Below are 19,839 nucleotides of genomic sequence, written 5' to 3'. Positions count from 1 at the left end.
CTGCCAACCCTTCAGAGTACCACCCACCAACCCATCAGACTACCATCCACCAACCCATCAGACCACCATCCACTAACTCATCAGATCACTATTAACCAACATATCAGACTACCATCCACCAATCCATCAGACTACCATCTACCAACCCATCAGTCTATCATCCACCAACTCATCAGACTACCATCTACCAATGCATCAGATTACCATTCACCAACCCATCAGACTACTACCCACCAACCCATCAGTCTAGCTGTAGCTCTAAGCAGCCCAGCTAGGCCTGAACACTTAGTTCCATGCAGCCCAGGAAAGCTACAATGTCCTCTAAGACCTTCTTTCTTTAAGATTCTTATGAGGCCGCCTGGCAGAGGTGAGGGGTTCTGAGGGCTGAGGGGCTGAGCTGACTCTGAGTCTGGGTTCAGTGAACCCAGACACCAGAGTCAAAGTTGACTGGGTTCTGACGACAGAGCAATACCCAAGGACCATCAGAGCACAAAGTGCCAGCTCAGCCTCCCAGGTTCACGGGGACACAGAGACTTGCATGCACCTTATCCCCTGGGACTTGAGGCTGGCGCCCCTGCCCTTCTCTTAAGTTAGCAGTCTGGAAATCTGCTCTGGCCTCTGGCCATGTTTGGGACTAGCACTTCATCAGGGGTTACAGACACTGATCCCTGTGATCATTTTTAATTCTAGAACTACAAAATAAAGTCAAACTCTTTACTACAGCAGAAGCTGTTTGTGTGCAAAACCTGCGCACCTTGGTTTGTTTCACTCCGTGTAATGCCCCCAAACACTGAAATTTCACTACAAATACCATCGACCTAGATACCAGCTATTTACCAACTTTCCTGTCAAAGGCACCCAACACTTAAACGTAATGGTAGTGTTGTTGGTGTGATCCACTTATTACTGGCATTTGAGTATATCTAGTTTAATATTTGTCAGAGTTAGTGGGTCACCCAGTTTGCTATAAAACTCTGCAGTTTCAAAGACTCTTTTGGAGTCAGTGATCCATTCCTGAAGAATGAATTTTTATCACGTGGTTGGAGTTACACTTGTGTCCTTAGAGCAGGAGAGGGGGGAAGGGTACAGAGATTGACATTAGTTAGCATATCAGAAAAGAAAATGTGCTTTACGTTGGCGATTTCTTTTTCCAGTTCCATAACTTTATTCATCTCCAGAGCAAGCTGGTTCTCATCAACAGGCAATCCTTGCTCCTGACGAATCAGTTTGGCCACAGAAATCATGAAATCCACATAGGCTGTACAGGCCTGCAAGAAATAAATGATAAAATGTTGGAGAACTTTCTAAATGCCCAGCACGCTACTCTAAGTTGCCATGATTCTTTCCGTCACTGAAAATGAATCACAAGTGAATCTGACGCAACACAGCTCAGTCACTACAGAGCCAAAGTGCTGTAAAGGATTCATTTTTCACAGTTGGTGAAGCACAGTGAAACAGAAACCTTCCCAATGTACTGAAAGAAATGACCTGCACAGTGTCTTAGAAGATAAAGCTGTCCTTTAATTAAGAGTTTACAGCTGTGGCTCAGTGGTCTCGTACCCGCCTATCAAGTACAAAGCCCTGAGTTCTAATACCAGGACAGCCAAATAAACAAAAGTTTAATAAATACTTTATAACCACTGAATGTGGAACTCATGCAATTTTCAATCTAGTCATTTTGCCTTGATAAGAATGAAATTGCAAGCTGGGTGTGCTGGTAGCTCACGCCTGTAATCCTAGCTACTCAGGAGGCTGAGATCTGAGGATGATGGTTCAAAGCCAGACTGAGGAGGAAAGTCCATGAAACTCTTATCTCCAATAAACCACCAGAAAACTGGAAGTGGCACTGTGGCTCAAGTGGTAGAGTGCTTGCCTTGAGCTGAAGAGCTGAGGGACAGCGCCCAGGCCCAGAGTTCAGGCCCCACGACTGACAAAAAAAAAAAAAAAAAGAATGACATTGCAATAGCTGTGCACTGATGACTCACGCCTGTAATTCTAGCTACTCATGAGGCTGAGATCTGAGGATCACAGTTCAATGCTACCCGGGGCAGAAAAGTCCGGGTGAGACTCTTTCTTTCCAATTAACCACTCAACAACTGCAAGTGGCTCTGTGGCTCAAAGTGGTAGAGTGCTAGCCTTGAGCACAAAGAGGTGCAGGGACAGCGCCCAGGCCCTGAGTTCAAGCCCCAGGACCAGCAAAAACAACGACAACCACAAAACAAAGAAACTGAAAATCCTTCATGAGAAATATTATATCTTACTGTTTTTTTCTTACATGACAGTAAATTCCTTAACCAAACCTGTTCTCAGATTTTCTTTGTTCATATCTACCATGAATGTTTTCATGTTTGAGGAGAACATAGCTGCATACTGAAATAATATGATCAGGAAATCTCTCTGTCCTTGTTGTCAGATCAAACAGTAATTTTTTATGACTGCTCTCAGGAGTTCCTGAGTGTGTTTAGCTTATTCCACAAGACTCTCAGTGCTGAGGGGTTTCACTGTAAGATGCCATTAGATGCCAGCTCTCAATTCCTTGATATTTTATCTTCAAGTACATTTTGATTTGTAGAAGTAAGCTATAAGTGAGTTGTATTGTCATCGACCTCTTATAGACAATGTGAATACCTTACTCATATTCAGTTCAACTCCAGGAAATCAAAGCTCCCTGCTGCTTCTTAGCCATGATTTCCCATCAGCAATTAAAGTACAATCTCATCTCACTTAAAATGTACCCCAAATTTAGGTTCTTAGCACCAGCTGGCCAAGTAGGCAACAGTTATCAGGAAAACAAAACGGTCCCACAGTGGGAGGGGAGGCGGGCCGTCTGTGCTTCCAAGACTAGATTCCGGGGCAGAGACGAGCGCGAAGGGCCCAGTGTGTGCTAGAAAATACCCAAGCGCTCAAGAATGTGTTCTATCCCTACTAATGGTTTACAAGCAAGGGACACTTGTGTCTTCACTGTGAGTGCAAAGAGACGCATTATTCACAGTGGTCCAAGCCTAACGGTGAAATGAAAATATGATACCAAGCAAGGACCAAGCAGATTGGACAAGTTTTTTTTCAATTTGCTATTCGTGACCTTTGCATGAACAGCTTCTGAGGACGTCCCTCTCCCCTGGAAGCTCTGCTATGCTGTGCTCTCCTGCCCAGCTCCCTAGCGGCTCTCTCCTCCTCTACTTCCTTTCCTCTTTCCCGTCCTTTCCTTCTCCTCTACCTTCTTTTCTCTTCTCCCCTCTTCCCCTCCTCTTCCTCTCTTTCCTTCCCCTTCTCCCTTCCTCTTCCTCTTCCTTTTCTCCTCCTCTTCCTCTTCCCTCCCCTCCCCACTGTTCCCCCCCCCCCCCCCGGAGCAAATGTCTCTCTTCAGGCACTTGCTTCTCTCAGGAGAACAAACAGCTTTCAGCTGTGAATCTGCATAAAAAACGAGTCACTAAGGTAACAGAAATGAATACACACACACACACACTTTCATATTTCTCTACATTCTTGCCAACTCCATTCCTTTCCTATTAAAAGCTAATCAGAATTCTTGTTTCACTTTGAAATAAACAAGCAGGTCTGCATTCAGGCTGCATGGAGTCCCTCTCTGGAAGCCAGTGCCGCATTATCCGCACTCACAGCATATAAACCCATCTCCCTTCTGCAGGGAATTACTATGAGGAAGGCAATGGTCATTTGAATTTTTCCAGTATCACCCTACTGAGACTTTTCCTTGCTCTGAGAGATGCTTTGTTGTTAATGAGGTGAGAAGACAGATGGGGCTTCTCCATGAGCGCTGGCTCTGTAAACCAGCCCTGCTTCCATACAGTGTCCTCAGCTTTGGGGGGCAGCAACAGGGACACTGGGTGGGGTAGATGGGGCTTGGACCCCATTCCCCAGGAGCCCAGTGGGTTAACTCAGCCTGGAAACCTCCTGCCATGGGCGTTTTGAAATCTGTGTTAGGAGCTTGATCAACTTTCCTGGCTTCCAAATGATGCAGGCCTTGTGAGAGCCCAAGCTGGCTGCTACAGCTACAGTCCTTTGATAAGATATGACTCTACTATAAAGTTTCAGGTTGTTTTAGGGATGAGGACTAGAGCTGCCTGTTGTTTTTGACATTCATTGAGTCAACTACTTCTATTTCTTTTTCTTTGGGAATCAAGCGCTCTGCCACCACTTGAGCCATTCCTCATGCCTTTAAAGAGATTAGCATTGGTATTAGTATTATTAGCAGTGTGAAGTACTGACCCCAGGACCTTGCGCATGCTGGGCAAGTGCTAGTTGCTGAGCCACACTCCAGCACTTTAAGCCAGCCTCTTTGAAGAGTCCGTCAGCGATCCTCCAAGTGAAGAAGGGTCCAAGAAAATCCCTCCACAGTCTTCCGTGCCAGGAGCAACCATTAAACCCTGGCACTGACAAGAGCCATTTCAAGGGGACGACTGGTTTTAAACAGTAGGATGAAGTCCATAAACCAGCCATGGGGTGCAGATTTAGGCCACACATGTCCTAGAGACTGGCACGTGGCAAGTTATCCTGGCCAGCACTGCCTTCTCAGTAGCAGCACTAGACAATAACATTCACATGCTAGTTCTTTAACAGTGGGGCCCCCTTGCCTGGGAAAAGCTGGGGTTCAGTGAGGTGGGAGAAGCCATTTTAATCCTGCCCTCCTCCAGGCTGCAGTGGCAGCAAAGCCAGGGAAGAAGTGCCACTGTCCACACTGCCCGATGCTGGTCCTCTGGGGGGGGCGGCCCACAGGCTGGGGCTCCCCTCCAGAGGGTTTGTTTAGGCAGTGAGCAAGACCCCTGGGCAGTGCGGGCAGGGAGGCACTGGGAAGTGTACAGTGGCCTGACCCTCGGCTACGGAGGTGGGGGAAATTAAGTGTTACATACGTGGTAGGCTGGGGGATGCACAGGACCCCTGCCAGAAAAGATGGGGTTCCTCTTACAAAGGCTTGGGTGTGCCCCAGCCGGCATATGCTGCCACCGAGGATCTGCCACCGAGGGTCTGCAGAAACCCAGAGCACACCACCCTTCTGGGACGCAGGGGAGGGACAGCACAAGCCCGAGCAGGGCTCCGGGCCGGAGCTGTGTCCAGAGGGGCTTCCCGTCCAGTGCAGAGGAGCAGGCACGCATGGGTCATCGGCCGGGCTCGGGAAGCAGACAGAGGACTCCTGACAGCCCGGCCACCTCCAGAATATGCCCCTTGTCCTATTCCCAGGTTCCCAGGTCAAACCGCCCTTTATACTGTATTAAATGCAGAGATCTGGGAGGGGTGAAACTCCAGCATGTATCAGGTGGTGCCCAGAGAGGAGGGATGAGGTGAGCACTGTCCTCTACAGGAGACACCAAACCAGTCATCCCTGAGAGAGGAAACCAGTGCTGACCACCACCAAGCTGCACAGACACACACACACACATACCCACTACCCTGCACAGCCCACCACCCTACACACACACACGCACACACATGCAAGTGTGCATATACACACGCCCACCATCCTGTACATACCCACCACCCTGCACACACCCACCACCACCACCCTACACACATACATGCCCACCACTCTGAACACACATGCACATACACACACACACGCATGTGCACACCACCCTGCACAGCCCACCACCACCCTGCACAGCCCATCACTCTGCACACACACATATACCACACCACCCTGCACAGCCCACCACCCTGCACACACACATTTGTGCATGCATGTGTGTGTGTGCACACATACACACACCACACCACCCTGCACAGCCTACCACCACCACCTCGCACACACTGACCTCATGTTCACATATGCAAAGGTCTCGTCCCATGAGCCTCATGTACACATGTGAAGGGATCCACAGGCCTCATGTATGCATGTACAAAGGGATGGACAAGGCCTGCTAGGATGTTTGGAGCGGTGAGGGAGTGTGGTATGCACTCATGGATGTGGCAGGACAAATCCCTTGTACAAGTGTGGATGCTAACAAAAATTTTAAGATGGCCAAGAAAGCCCATTTCAATCATTCTCAAACGATCCGCCCTGCCTGCCACTCTTCTCCTACATTGGTATTTGTAGCACTATCTTGATTTATCGTTTGTTTATCCTTGGTGTCTTTACGGGTTCCTTTGTTGTCTGCCTTCTCCTTTAGCATGTGGGTTCCATGGGAGCTGGGGGGGGCTTGTTTCCTCGGGGTTCGTTTCTCTCCCACCACCTCAGAGAGCCTGGTCCTCGGCTGTACTCGCACCTCGGAGGGTCAGTCTCGGCTCCCAGCACCCTTGAGCTCTTCTCCCGTCAGACAGGGCTTGGGGGTCCTGTGTGCTTTCCCTCTGATTCAGACACACAGACTTGAGTAATCTCTTTTTGGCTTTTGTTCATGTGGCCACATTCTAAGTTCTTTCGTCTTCCCTAAGAAACCCCTCCCCTCCCCCCTCTGAACTCAAAGAGTTTGGAAGAGCCCTGGACGAATCATCCCTTTCTCTTCCTTCTCGCCAGCCTGGATGCAAGCATGGGTTCCTGTCCGGAACGGCTTCTCTAGCCCAGCGGTTTACTCACGAGTATTCTAGTCCTGACATGCGCTGTGGGCACCGGGCTGTGCCCTCATACAACAACGTCTTTCTTTGGTTAGGAACCGGGCCCTGGTCCACACAGCCCCAGTCACCAGGCTGGGGGTCTGCACATCTACACCCTACTACCCTCGGACACTTGGGGCCCCTGGTCCACAGACGCCCCCCAGGGGGGCTGTATAATCAAGTGACATCCTCCTAATCTAAGATACCAACAAATCAGAACTTCATACAAACCCCCTAAGTCAAGAAAAACACCCTATGCCAGATTCAAGACCCAGAGTGCCACATACCCAAGTATGAATGCACCAACACACTGTTACCTCCCACCTGCTGGACAAATGAAGAACGAAAAAGAAGCATCACCATAGTGAGTGACTTCAGAAAGACCTTGGAAAGTGTGGAATATCTACATACGTTAGAACTGGGAACAAATCGGTATATGCATGAAGGTACAATCCTAAACATGAAACACACCCTGCTCACAGGACGATAGCATGATTTAATGAGCTGACCTCCTGGGTATCTTTTAACTCTGAAACAGGAAGCAGCTGGCTGCGGGCCAGGGCCGGAGCCAGTGCACACACAGCTCCCGGGAGAGAGCGTGCACCTGTGTGATGATCTGGGCTCGGCCTTTGATACGACACCTCAAGGTTTCCCTTCCTTTCAGCGTTGGGTATCAACTCCAAAATACAGCTTATTCCATGTGATTGACCTTAGTAATTAGGCAAAGTAAGTGTGAGGCAAAAGCATCCTTTGCTAAGGACTGCAACCAGTAAGTGACTTCAGTCAGGGCATACTCCGTGAGGCCTAGGGTCATCGAAGGTCAACTACCAAATAATGGTGAGGAAAACATCTGTAGGCTCCCGCCGCCCCTCCCATCTAACCACGCACAGCTGTCCTGGTTCGCCTGAGCTGTCCCTTCTATCAGCCCACGGTGGGTGGGCCAGTATGAGAACCAGAGGAGGGATGCCCTGCTTGCACAGGCCTCAGAAGGTTCTAGAAGAATGCCTTTCATGGGACTAGTCAACTGACCGCTGTCCTCAGTGACACCACACCATGCTCCAAACAACCTGATCACTTTCCAAATGCTGCAAGTTACCAGTGAATTAAAACTTGTAAAAGTGACTTTGCAAAAAGTCAGACTCGCGTGATTTTCAGTACTAAAATCAGGATGCCGGTAAGGAATGTTAAGCTTTTTGTTTTTTAACCTTCATTTGGTCTTTTTGACTAATTGTATGAAAGATGGCTCATTATTCTGTGTGATTTCAGGTGTCTGTCATGAATTGAGAATGTGGGAAGGATGTTCAAACTTGGCTCTAGTCACCTTCATTAATTACAGGTTTTTGCAACAGATGGTTCTGTAGTTGTGACTGAGAGTGATTTATTTCCCCCCTTTCAGAACATACCTCCTTATAAATTCCAGTGCATTCATAGTAGTCTCGGGAAGGGAGGCCGAGTCGAGGCTGGTCAAACTAGAAGAAAAAAACATACAAAAAAAAAAATAAAACATTCTGTAGGTATAGAAATAGCTGGAGCAAAGCAGATGCCCATCTGCGCCTGTGCTAGAGATAGATAGGCCAGTGGCTGCCGCTTTAACATGAGGCCTGAGCGGAACCTGACCTGGAGGTGGCTCTGCCACCCACAGGCTCCAGGGAAGCCGAAGGAAACAACAAACAGATGGTGAGGCTCTGCAGAGCAGTGGCCCAGGACCTGGCCTCACCTGGCTGCCTTCTCTTCTGTCCCACTCTTACCTGGGGCCCTACCTCACCCCTGGGGAGCCTGTCATATTCTTCCCCTGGTGCGGGCGCGTGAGCAAGGGCTGGTACAAAGCCCTGTGGGAGCTCTAGAACTCACTAGTGAGGGTGAACATTCTAGGAATCTATAGCAATCCTCCAGCACAGAATTTATTGGTTGTTCGTGTGACTGACATGAAAACAGGCCTTGCTTCTAAGTGTGGATTGCCACAGGGTGCCTGGAAGTCAGGTCGCGCTGTGAAGTCCCCCGAGCTGTGCGGCACAGACTTACGTGAATGATGTGCTGGTTAGAGTTCTTGTCATCGGTGCCAACAAAGAAATTGATAAGGACCTTCTTTCCATATTTGGAATTCAGTTGTGCAATAGCTTTCTCAGCTGTCCAAGAACTCCCTAAAGCAATGAGAGTGGACACAGGTCTTTAGAAGTCGGGGTTCATGACTGATAGGGCGATCACGGACGCCACCCGGATATCCATGTGCTTTAAAAATAGACAGCAGGGAGCTGCCTTACCATAGGTCTGGTCCCAGTTTTCGGTGGCCGCGGGCCACCCGTGTATCTCCGGCAGCAGTCTGAGCAGAGGCTGTCCACCCCGGCTGTCGATGGCAGCTTCAGGAAACAATCAAAAGAAATGCAAGTTGATGCTCATGTGTATTTTGGCCCCATTCCTATCGAAATGAACATAAGGAGCACTTACACTCATTGATGCAAGACCTGTACAAGGTTTTTGCTTTCTGCACGGCCACTATGTCTTCTGGCTTGGAGTCCTGGAGGACGTCTGAAGGAGGAAAACGCATCAGAACATCTGCTCATTCGCAGCCGCCATGGCTTCCGGCCTAAGTTCGGTAAAACCAGAACCAAGGCCTTGCATTTCTTCTTCCAAGTTCCCAACCCCAAAGGGAAAAGCCAAACTCATTTTCTGATCCACATTCCCAGCCCGCAACTAGAAGACAGTTTTCACAAGCCAATTCAGATGCGAGTCCTTTCCATGAGATTATCTCGAGGACTGCTGACTTTCCACGAGATTATCTGGAGGCCTGCAGGCTGCCACGCAGTGCTTCGTCCTAGGCGAGAGTTACTTCGCTTGAAGCTGAGATTGGAAAAGTAAGTGACACAGAGGAAGTTGGAATTGAATAGAGATATCCCTCTGAAGGGCGGGAATAGAATTGTCTTTGTGTAGCTGCAGCCTTCATGGTCAGAATGATTAAATGGATGGTTCTACATGGTTAGATGTTAAAGGAGCTAAAAGATTTTTCTCCCTTTGAAGCAACTTCTAGAGGAGAATGGAACAGAGGATGGAGATTGGAGTTCAGACCTCCCCTAAGCTTCTGAGAGAAGATCAACCTTAATCATGTCTCACAGGGACGGAAGGGGCACGGACGGTTATTCATTGTTCCCTCTAAAATGGCATACGTGTATCATCTCTGGAGCTGGAAGGCCTTTGTCTGTGTATACCCACAAGCACAGGCAGGACATGTTTATCAGTTGTGTACCCACAAGCACAGGCAGGAATGACAGGAGAGGCCAAGTCTACCGACACCAGCCGTTCCAGCACCGTGAATCTTTTGCCTGGCCCTCTGTACCACCAGCAGCCACTGCTTTGTACGAGCAGGAGGCGGGTGAGGCGGGTGAGGCGGGAGGTCGTCTGCACTCACCCTTGAGCACGACCTCGAGCTCGTCTCTGAGGATGTCGAAGTTGCTGTACCGGGAGCTGGTCTCCGGGATGACGTTGCGCTTCAGCCAGCCGCCACAGGCGTACTTGAAAAAGTCCGTGCAGGGCTCAGCACTGGAGTCCATGTTCTGGATCAGCCGGGCAGCTGTGAGACCAGAGAAAGAATGGGGTGAGATGCAGGCAGGCCTCTGAAGACAAAGCAAGATCTGCTGATGGTCACACCAAGGGGACCGATGGGCCTTCTCCTTGCCTACGGCCATGGCAATTCTGCGGCCGCGATGAATCACATCTGTGTGCAGTCCCTGTTCTGCTTTTACTCTAGTTGGGTCATTTTATTCTTGCATGGTCTCTTGAGTCCTCCCATCCTCTCCCCAGTCTCTCCTCACCCCAAGAAGTCTCCTACCCATTCCTCCTGAATAATTGGGTTTCTGGTTAGTCACTATCTCCAAAGGAAAAAGAGCGCAGACTCTTTGCCTTGCCCTGGTTCTCTCATACTCTCCCCTCTGGTAACTCAGTTGCCATTTCTGCAACTCTGGGAGTCTCTGGGAGTCCTGTTAGAGGATGTTATCAGTTTGATAGATCTGAAGCCAGTTATCCCTCCTTGGTTCTTGGGTACGACATGTTTGCAATTCAAATTGGTACCCAATTTGCATTTCTCTATGCAGAGTATCTATGTCATTATTAGACTGGCTGTAAGTGTATTCATTTTTCTTATGTCCCCTCTTTTATCTTGGAGACTGTGATGGAAATTCAAATCAACCAACACTGAGAATTTACTGACTCTTCTAGGTGCTGCAGTTGATAAAAGGTGTGTAAGACATAATCTGCTTGTACCCAGAGGACACGGCAGGAGGGAGGGAAGGGTCTGTGTTTCCATTCTCCTTGCCACTCTGAGACAAGCCACGCAGTTTTACAGTGAAAACATGAGAGCACTTCGGCCAGCCTCCAGGAGGAAAGAGCAGCAGTTCTCAGGTGAGCTTCTGGAAGAACTTCACTCTCTGAGTCAATCAATTCAGTAAAAATGCCACCGAGGCGCCGGGCTGCGTGGGTTTCTTGAGTTGGCAGCAGAGGCCCAGTTCCCATGTCCGTCCACCTCCGCCCACCTCTGGACGTCTGTGTGTCCATCACTGAGGCTCTGGTCCCTTGGTGCCGACTCCAGGCCATGCCTCTCTCAACTTCTATTGTACTTTGCTGTGAGGGCCATGGCCGACAGCCTCCCAGCCTGGAAGTCCTCCTTCCTCTCTCCTCGGCGTGTTGGTAATTTCTTACACTCTTTTCTGTGATGCCTTCCACAGTCAGTGTGAACCCATATGGTCATTGCTGCTGATTAAAAGTCATGCAACCAGTACTGCCTGCTCCTTTCGTGTGCTCGGCTCGGTTTTCACAGACGAAAGCTCCGAAGACTGCGCTGCTCAAAAGCTTGCGCAGAAATGTCTGTCTTGTCTTTTTCCGGGTGGAATCACAAACCCTTTAACCTGACTTCAATACTGGCCTTCCCTTCCTCCCTGCACCCTCTCTGTCATAGCTGTTCCTAGCAGGGGGAGTGATTACTGTATCACAGCACTTCTGTCCTTAGTCCTGGCATTCTCATCTTCAATTAACCAGCCAAAAGCTGGAAGTAGAGGTGTGGCTCAAATGGTAGAGCGCCTTGCCTAGAGTGACAAAAAGCTAAGGGAGAGCATCAGACCCTAGTATCGGCACAAAAAGGAAATCCAGGCGTAATGCTGAAAGGCCACGGTGGTCTGGGCAGGACACACTCCCCGATTTGGGGAAGCGTGGCCTACTTATCAAGTCACTCCACAGAGCAGTGCAGGGAAGGAGGAGGAGGCGCACAGAGCAGTGATGGGCGGGGGCTGAGGACAGGCTGCTCAGAACCAGCTGGGCTGGGACAGTGGCCGGCTTCCTCCACCCCTTCCTCGGCCTGAAGCTCAGCGCAGCTCCCAGCATCCAGCATCAGCACCTGTGCCACACCAGAGGCACTGTGTTCTGGCACTTCCTGAAAGATGGGCAGAGCATGGGCAGGACGGGTGGCCTGGGAGAGATGGGCAGAAGGACCTCCGCTGGCCCCTGTGCCACCCTGCAGAGTCCTTGGACCAGAGCTCCTCTGAGCCAGGGTGCTTCCAGTACTTCAAAGACAGCTCTGTTCTGAGGATGGTTCTGGGGCCCTCGGCCAAGTCAAGTCACAGGCTAACGCTTTTATGCTCGAGCTTTGATCACCCTCCTTTAATCTCTTCTGGTGGGGTGGGGTTCTCCGTTTGTACCTCACTCTCAGACCTCCTCGGTGCTGGCTCTCCTTTAAAGTGAGCAGGAGGGGCTGGGGCTTGAGCCATAGGAAACAGACCCATAACTGTCAAACTGGCTGTTTTCGTGTTTTGTGCTTTGTCTTGAATCACCCAACCCCTCCGCCCAGCCACACTTCGGATCCCCAGATGTTTCCTTATCTATGGGTTTCTCACTTTGGAGCAAACAAGTAGAGTTTAAAAACCAAATAAAGTGATCCACCTTACCAGATCAACATACACAGTAACCCAGGAAAGGCAAACATATTGGGTAAAATGAAAGGTCTGGGATAGTTTAAAACGTATCATCAGCTCTGAGGGTCCAAGGGACACACACACCAAGGCTTGCACCCAGAGAGAGGGATGCTGGGTGCATTTAATTTTGTATTACTTGCCCCTCTCTATTTTCCAATTTACATTAGATGAACACTCATTTCTTTTGCAATAAAGAAAAAAATTAATTTAAGAAAATAGTCACATAAAGACCAGAAAAGTAATCTCTTATTAATAATGAGCTTATTTCTTACAAATGACAATTCCGAATGTTCTGCGCTGATAATAAATGACACACTGTTTTTTCCCCCAAACTAATCTCCTTGTAATATTCCCCCGGCTTATTTGACTATAACAACTTAAAAACAAGCTCAGCCAGCCTCCGGGAAGTCATTAATTACTATATTTGTTACTGTGTGGATATGAACAGGAGATGCTTGCTAGCTCGGCAGGAATGTTTAGGTTCTTAAATGAGACTGACCTGCCCGGAATCCCATGGCTCTGGAACTCTCTAGTTTTTGACACTAAGTCACTTTCGCAAGACCAAGTCATTTGGACTTATGCTTTAGTCGGTGTAAGACTCTGAGCTAAGGCGTTCCCCTACGGGTGGAGTACTGAGGATGGGAAGGGGACTGACATGGGTACAGGAGGGGGACACGTGATGATGGGCGGGTGCAAGGGGAGGGACACGTGATGGGGGCCACAAGAGGTCACGTGATGGGTGGGCGCAGGAGGGGGACATTGACAGGTGGGCACAGGAGGGGGGCATGTGATGGGTGGGCACCCCCCACCAGGCCAGGGGGCCTCTCCTCTTCTATTAAATCACTCTTTGGGCTGGTTCTGAGATACCACCAGGGGACCAAGGAGGACAGAAGCACGTACACATAGGACCCAGTGTGTGGGAGATGCAGGCTGGTATCACCCCAGTGCCCTCTCTGCTGTGTGTGCTGTCCGGTCCCTGTCTCAGCCCGGTGTGGCTCCAGGGCTCACTGTGACAGTGCCCTTTGCGAGGGGGCCTGCCTTGTGTCCTGTAACACCTCCCCACCCGCCGTGGAAGGCTCTGCTCACGTCAGTCTCCACGCTCTCGTGCCCAGAACCTGCCCATGACCCCAGGACCTGCAGGGACTGTGCCCCAACCCTCTCTCCTCACTATGGTGGGTCAGGTTAGGATCATGGACCTGCACACTCCCCCAGGCACCACTAGCCACAAGCACTCCCAGACCCAGCGTGGGGAAGACAATGCTAGCAGGACCACCAAGACTGCTGTCCTCTGTGGCCCGCAGGCCACGCTGCTGACAGCCCTGGAGGCTCCCACGTCCCTCAGAAGAGATTCAAGGCGCCACCCTTCCATCTCCCACATGCCATTACACATGGGGTCTCATGACCTGGGGCCCTGCTGTGTGCCCACATTGGGAAGGAGGCTGGGGATGGAACTCAGTGAAGCCCCTGCCCAGCATGGGCAAGGCCCAGGTACCTTTCCTGGCACTGTAAGACACACACACACACACACACACACACACACACACCCCACAAAGTCCCAACCTTCCTGTCTCATTTTCTCTTTCCAACAATGCCAAGGGCTGCTGGCTGGAATGGGATTGGAGCCATCAGAAAGTATTTGAGTGTCTGCACACACACACTTTTAGAGACCAGCTTTCTGGCCAGGCGTATGCCTGTGCGTGCACGCAGGCATGTGTTTTAAAAGAAATTTCTGCCTGTATCAAGCACTCCTGGGGAAACTGTCAGCCAGGTGGGGCCAGCCTGAAATCAGTGCATGCACTGTCTGCGTAGCTGTGTTGCTAGCGCACTTCCACTCTGAGGCATGGCTCCAATTCCAGTTTTTTGGTGGTTATTTGGAGATGAAAATCTCACAGACTTTCTTACCTGGGCTGGGTTTGAACTGCGATCCTCAGATCTCAGCCTCCTGAGTAGCTAGCATAAGCCACTAGCACCCAGCGTGGATTTCATTTTTTAAAACTTGATCCCTACATAGGCCATTTAACCTTTTCCGTATCAGCAATTTTATGGAAGTAAAAAGCCAGTGTCTGGTTGGTTTCTATTATTCTTAGGACTTTTGTTCCATAAATTGACATCATCACTGAATGGGTGCACTAACACTAGAGGAAATACAAGGTTTCGCTCTGGTCAGTCTCTGGTCCCAACAGAGGGATACCTGAGCTTGCTGTGTGCGTCTGCTTCCAGAGACAGCGTCAGTCTGTGAACACGCCTCACGCCAGCTACTCCACAGCTGCTGTCTAGGTAGCATTATGGAACACGTGGCTCCTCTCCGTATGGTGCAGCTCAGCCTTCTGAAGCCCCGCCCCTCAGTGTGCCTGTGGTCCACTGAGGTCAGGGAGGTCACCGACAAGCATGTGAGGATGCGGGGAGCAGGGCTCCACAGACTGCTCGGTCTCCTCGTGCAAACTTGGCACAGCCCTGGCATGTGAGGCGACAGGCACATTTCGTTGGTCTGTGAGTGTCTGAGAACCACTGAGCGTGTGTCTCCGTAATTGGTTCTGGGGCTACAAGTCTACTTCCGAGAGTCGGTAAATCTGCAAGCCGGGATCCACCCCAAGTGAGGGTGTGGCCCTGCTCTTCTCGTAGTCTTCTGGAACGTTCCAGAGATCGTAGGAAGCAGTAGCACAGCTCAGCGGCAGAACAGCATGGACACAGTCTCTTTCTTGATTGCCTGTTTTTAGGGCGCTTTTTGTCACTCTATATTTGGGAGTTTGTTTATGCCGCACGCACATGAGAGACCTCTTTCTCCATGGCAAAACATCTTCAGCTAGAAAGGTTTGGGGATGTGTACATGAGCAGAACTAGTTCCAGATTATTTTCTCCAAATTGGTTTTAGCCCTCAACTACACAGCATTTCGAGGTCAGTGTTTTCGGTAACTGCGATTGGCTGTCTGTTGGCTGCTCTGGGGACACATCAGGTGCCCATGGCGGCTGCCATCTTGGGCAGACGGAAGGACAGGCAGACCTCCCGTCTGAAAAGCAAGCTTTATTAGCAGACATTAAGCTTGATTACTTACAAGGTGACTTCTGACAGCTTCAAATCAGCTGTTGACATCATGGCCAACCATATTTACTGCTGCCTCTCTCTCACTCTCTTCCGCCACGTCCCCCAACCAAAAGTAAGGCCAAGTCAGGATGTCTGAGAGTTCACAGGGAAACACAGCACAATCACATCGGGTCACAGAGGACTACGCTCCGACATGGCCGTGGGGAAAGTGGAATCTGGGGGACCATTCCCGGAGAGAAAACGACTGGAACTCAGCAAGCATGCTGACTCCAGTGCTAATAAATGCAAATGGCTTTCAGGACAAGCATTCTGGATTCTTCCACAACCTACTCTTCATTTTAAAATGAAAATCCCTGCCCCCAAATTGCTTGTGTGATGTCTGGGTTGACGAGAGATGGGGAAGTGAGGGAAGATTCCAGATGTTATGTGCCTCTGCACTGTTGTCCCACAGGCCCTGGCGAGACTCCAGGGTTATCATCCCTGGCTGAGGCTTCAACTCTCATGTTGTCCGCACCCTGTGCTGCCATGCCTACCCACCTGCTCTCTGTGGATTTACACCAGAAGATCTGGTAGATGCTTCCAGCCAAGCAAGGCTACACTGCACATGTGTGTTCATAGGAGGAGATCTATACTTGGCTGGAAGAGTAATTGCTAAGTATACTTCATGTGCTCTACACAACTGGACTGCATCCTGATGAACTCACTGTAAACTGGAAATATAGTTACGATGAATCCAGACCTAACCAATTGAGTACCAAAGCTCAGCCTCAGAGCTCTCTGTGTGCTCAGGACCACAGGCTACTTGACTGGGAACTGTGGCTCACCATTCTACCCAGCACCTCCAGACAATATAGTTCAACCTGTTGCTAGCTGGGGGAAAGGTCCAAAGTCAGAATTCAAAGTATTATGTCTAACAAATGCATTTGTAATATGCATTTATTTATACGTAAAGTTGCAAAACATCATAAGTCAAATGGTGTCAAAGATTTTAAGTCAAGTTGTGTGAAGACTGGGAGGTTGGCGGGCGTTGGTGACTGGTCAGGGGCTGAGACCTGCTCTAGGTGCGCAGCCAGCCACACAGACAAACCTGAGATGCTTATCTCTAAGTAACCGGCAAAAATCAGACATGGAGGCATGGTTCTCAAGGGGTAGAGTCCCAGCCATGAGTGAAAAAGCTGAGCAAGAATGCCCAGAGTTCAATCCCTAGTACCAACACACACACACACACACACACACACACACACACACACACACACACACACACACACACACACACACACACACACACACACACACACACACACACACCCCTAGTGAACCGAGTCCATTTTCTGTCAGATTTACAAATAGAGTAGAAATGACAACACAAATTACATTTGTGTTTCAGCAGATGCCCCCACGTGATGACAGGGGTAGCAGAGGTGAGTGCTGAACACGCATGAAGCACTCAGCTTTGTGCCGAGCACTTCTGCAGCTATTTTGGTATTTTTTCATTTAATCCCACATGGTCAATGCATTTCTGTTACTTTATATTTACTTGCTTATCTACTTTGAGACAGAGTCTGGCGAAGCAACCCGGGCTGGCCTCACACTTGCCATCCTCCAGATGTGGCTTCCCGGGCATATGTGTTGGAGGTGGGCATCAACACACATGACATGGTATCATCTTGGAGATTTAATGTAGGAGGAGTCATGGTTTGTGGTCAAGGCCAAATGCTTAGTTAGGGGCAATGCTGGGATTTGAATACAATAGCTTAGCATCAGAGTCCAGATATAATGACTGCTCTCCATTTGCCTGTTTGCTTTTAATTACTTCCCTGAAAATTGTTTTATAGACAGACATTGGAGGCTCACACCTGTAATCCTAGGTACTCAGGAGGCTGAGACCTGAGGACTGTAGTTAGAAGCCAGCTCGGAAATGAAAGTCCCTGAGACTCTCATCTTCAATTAATCATCATGAAAGCCAGAAGCAGAGTTGTGGCTCAAGTGGTAGAGCAGAGCTAGCCTTGAGATTAAAGCTAGAGGACAGAGCCGAGGCCCCAGTTCAAGCCCCAGGACCAGCACACATAAAAATAGTTCTGTAAAAGGAAACATCACACTCATTTCAAGGAAATGTAGGCACAGAATAATCACATACCCACGGTCACAATGAGAATTTAGACTGAATTAAGGTCTAATTTTAAGCTGATGTTTTCCCTACATTATTGTTTTGTCCTAACTCCAAGTAATATGAAAGAAATTGCAGAAGCTCTCTAAAAACAATGAGAAAATCTAAATTCCATAGCAACCACTGTTTTTCTTTACACCCAATTAAGATTTTATTTTCTCCATAACATACATGCACTATATGAAGTTGTAGGGTTTTTTTTTTCAGCTTCATTTGGCCCTGTATTTTAGGACTCTAAAATCAAATAAACTGGCAGTTTTTAGTTGGCTGTTCTCAAGCCAGTGAAAGTTTTTTTTTGGGGGGTGGGGTCCGGTCGTGGGGCCTGAACTCTGGGCCTGGGCGCTGTCCCTCAGCTCTTCAGCTCAAGGCTATTGCTCAACCACTTGAGCCACAGCGCCAATTCCACCTTTTTTCTTTTTGCTTATGTGGTGCTGAGGAATTGAACCCAGGGCCTCATGCATGCAAGGTAAGCACTCTACCACTGAGCCACCTTCCCAGCCCCAGTGAAAGTTTTTAACTTTGTCTCAGAACCTATTTGAAGGAATGGCTCACCATCTAGACAGGACCAGGTAGAATTTCCAAAAGGGATTTCCCCAAAATTCACAACCAAAACATATTCTGTTAAGACATGAAAGCTGCACCAGTGTTACTGTTAAGTTCAAGTTCCGTAAGTGTAGAAATATGTGTTCCTTTTCAGGTCCACTTTGCATTCTGAATCCTAAAAGCCTGAACTGGCAAAAGCTATTAGGCATTATGATATAACCCAAACACAACACGATGCTTCAATGAAGTGAGCAGATTTTCTGTTGCTTCTAATGTGAAGAATAATACTGTTCTTTTTAAAAACTGCAGCTGTTGGAGGTAGGGCAGAGGGGAGGGTAACCATGTACCCGCCCTCCTCACCCCCAGGAGCACTCTGGGTAGATCCCAAGTTCCCTGGATGCTGGCAGACATCTCTGAAGATGATTTCGAAGCCTGCCCATGTTCCTCTTCTTTAGACACATTATCTGGATTATGATTGAGAATGACAAGCAGACCTCAAATAACATGTAGTTACCAAGAGCAACTCAAAGTCCCTGCCTTCGCTTAACTTTGGTTAAAGTACACAAAGAGAGGTTGAGCCAGTTCACCGGTGCTTCCAAAAAGAGGCCTAAGATGAAATGAAGTTATACAAAGTCTCTTTTCTAGACAGCACCAATTACATTTAGCTCCGATAATGAGCTCAGCCTTGCGCGGCATGATTCCATGAAGCTGGCTTGATTCCACGTGTTTATATTGTCACAGAGCCTTGCCAGCCCAGGAGATCCGTGGATCCCCCTCAACAGTTCTCCTTCTCCAGAAGACTGAACAGGCTCTGAAACCTCATTTCATGTCCACAGTAATTCTGAGGGCCTCTAGTTATGCTTGTGGCACTCCATGCTGACCAGAGCATGTCGAATGGCCAGACACCACCTTTCTGCTCAGAGCTTGCAGATTTTCATCTGGAACACAACCCTTTCCTTTGTAATGCAGGTTAACTCCTGCAATGTCACCCCACCCAGCCATGACACCTTCTACCCAGCTCTGATATCACTGCATCCAGACATGATACCTTCTATCCATCTCTGACATCATCCATCCAGATATGACACCCTCTCTCCAGCCATGATGTCATCCCATTCAGCAAGAACACCCCTCTATCCAGCTATGACATCACTCTATCCATTTTGACATCACTCTATCCGGACATGATGTCTGTCTGCCCGGCGATGACAGGTTTTTTTCACCTGGCTCAGGTTTTATTTTTCTTTGTCACGCTTAGCCAGCAGATAAGGAAAAACACACACCTGACACGTAGTCTAAAGGTCAGCCAGCAGCTGCCCGCAGTGCATTTCCAGTGGTCGAGGAGCTGGAGTTGGCCTTTTACAAACAAAGCAGAGGAGCCCCCGGCAGCCTCCAGTGATGGCTGTGGGTGACGGCTATGACTCCAGTTGTGCCGCGTCCTTGCTACTCAGGAGGCAGAGATCCAGAGGATCATAGTTTGAGACTAGCCTAGGTGGAAAAGTATACTAGACTCCATTCCGAATAACCATAAAAAAAAAGCTGGGCTGAAGGTATTAAGTAGTACAGTGCCACGCCAACAGGCAAGCTGA

General features: G+C 49.1%; 1 protein-coding gene across 1 annotated transcript in view; it reads right to left on the bottom strand.

Annotated features, from left to right (window-relative positions):
• Nucleotides 1-19,839, bottom strand: part of LOC138837092 (neprilysin) — a 69,566-nt gene that overhangs the window by 34,791 nt on the left and 14,936 nt on the right. The window contains exons 4-9 of the mRNA XM_070035881.1: nt 9,947-10,108; nt 8,989-9,069; nt 8,805-8,900; nt 8,566-8,684; nt 7,947-8,012; nt 1,134-1,268 (exon numbers count right to left, since the gene is read on the bottom strand). Of these exons, the coding sequence (XP_069891982.1) occupies nt 1,134-1,268; nt 7,947-8,012; nt 8,566-8,684; nt 8,805-8,900; nt 8,989-9,069; nt 9,947-10,108 (659 nt within the window). The remainder of the gene's footprint in view (nt 1-1,133; nt 1,269-7,946; nt 8,013-8,565; nt 8,685-8,804; nt 8,901-8,988; nt 9,070-9,946; nt 10,109-19,839) is intronic.

The sequence above is a fragment of the Dipodomys merriami genome, unplaced genomic scaffold (genome assembly GCF_024711535.1).
Source record: "Dipodomys merriami isolate MVZ:Mamm:240054 unplaced genomic scaffold, mDipMer1.0.p SCAF_261, whole genome shotgun sequence".
Taxonomy (NCBI): Eukaryota; Metazoa; Chordata; class Mammalia; order Rodentia; family Heteromyidae; genus Dipodomys; species Dipodomys merriami.
Note: the sequence above shows the minus strand (reverse complement) of the source record. Positions and strands in the feature narration are given on the sequence as shown.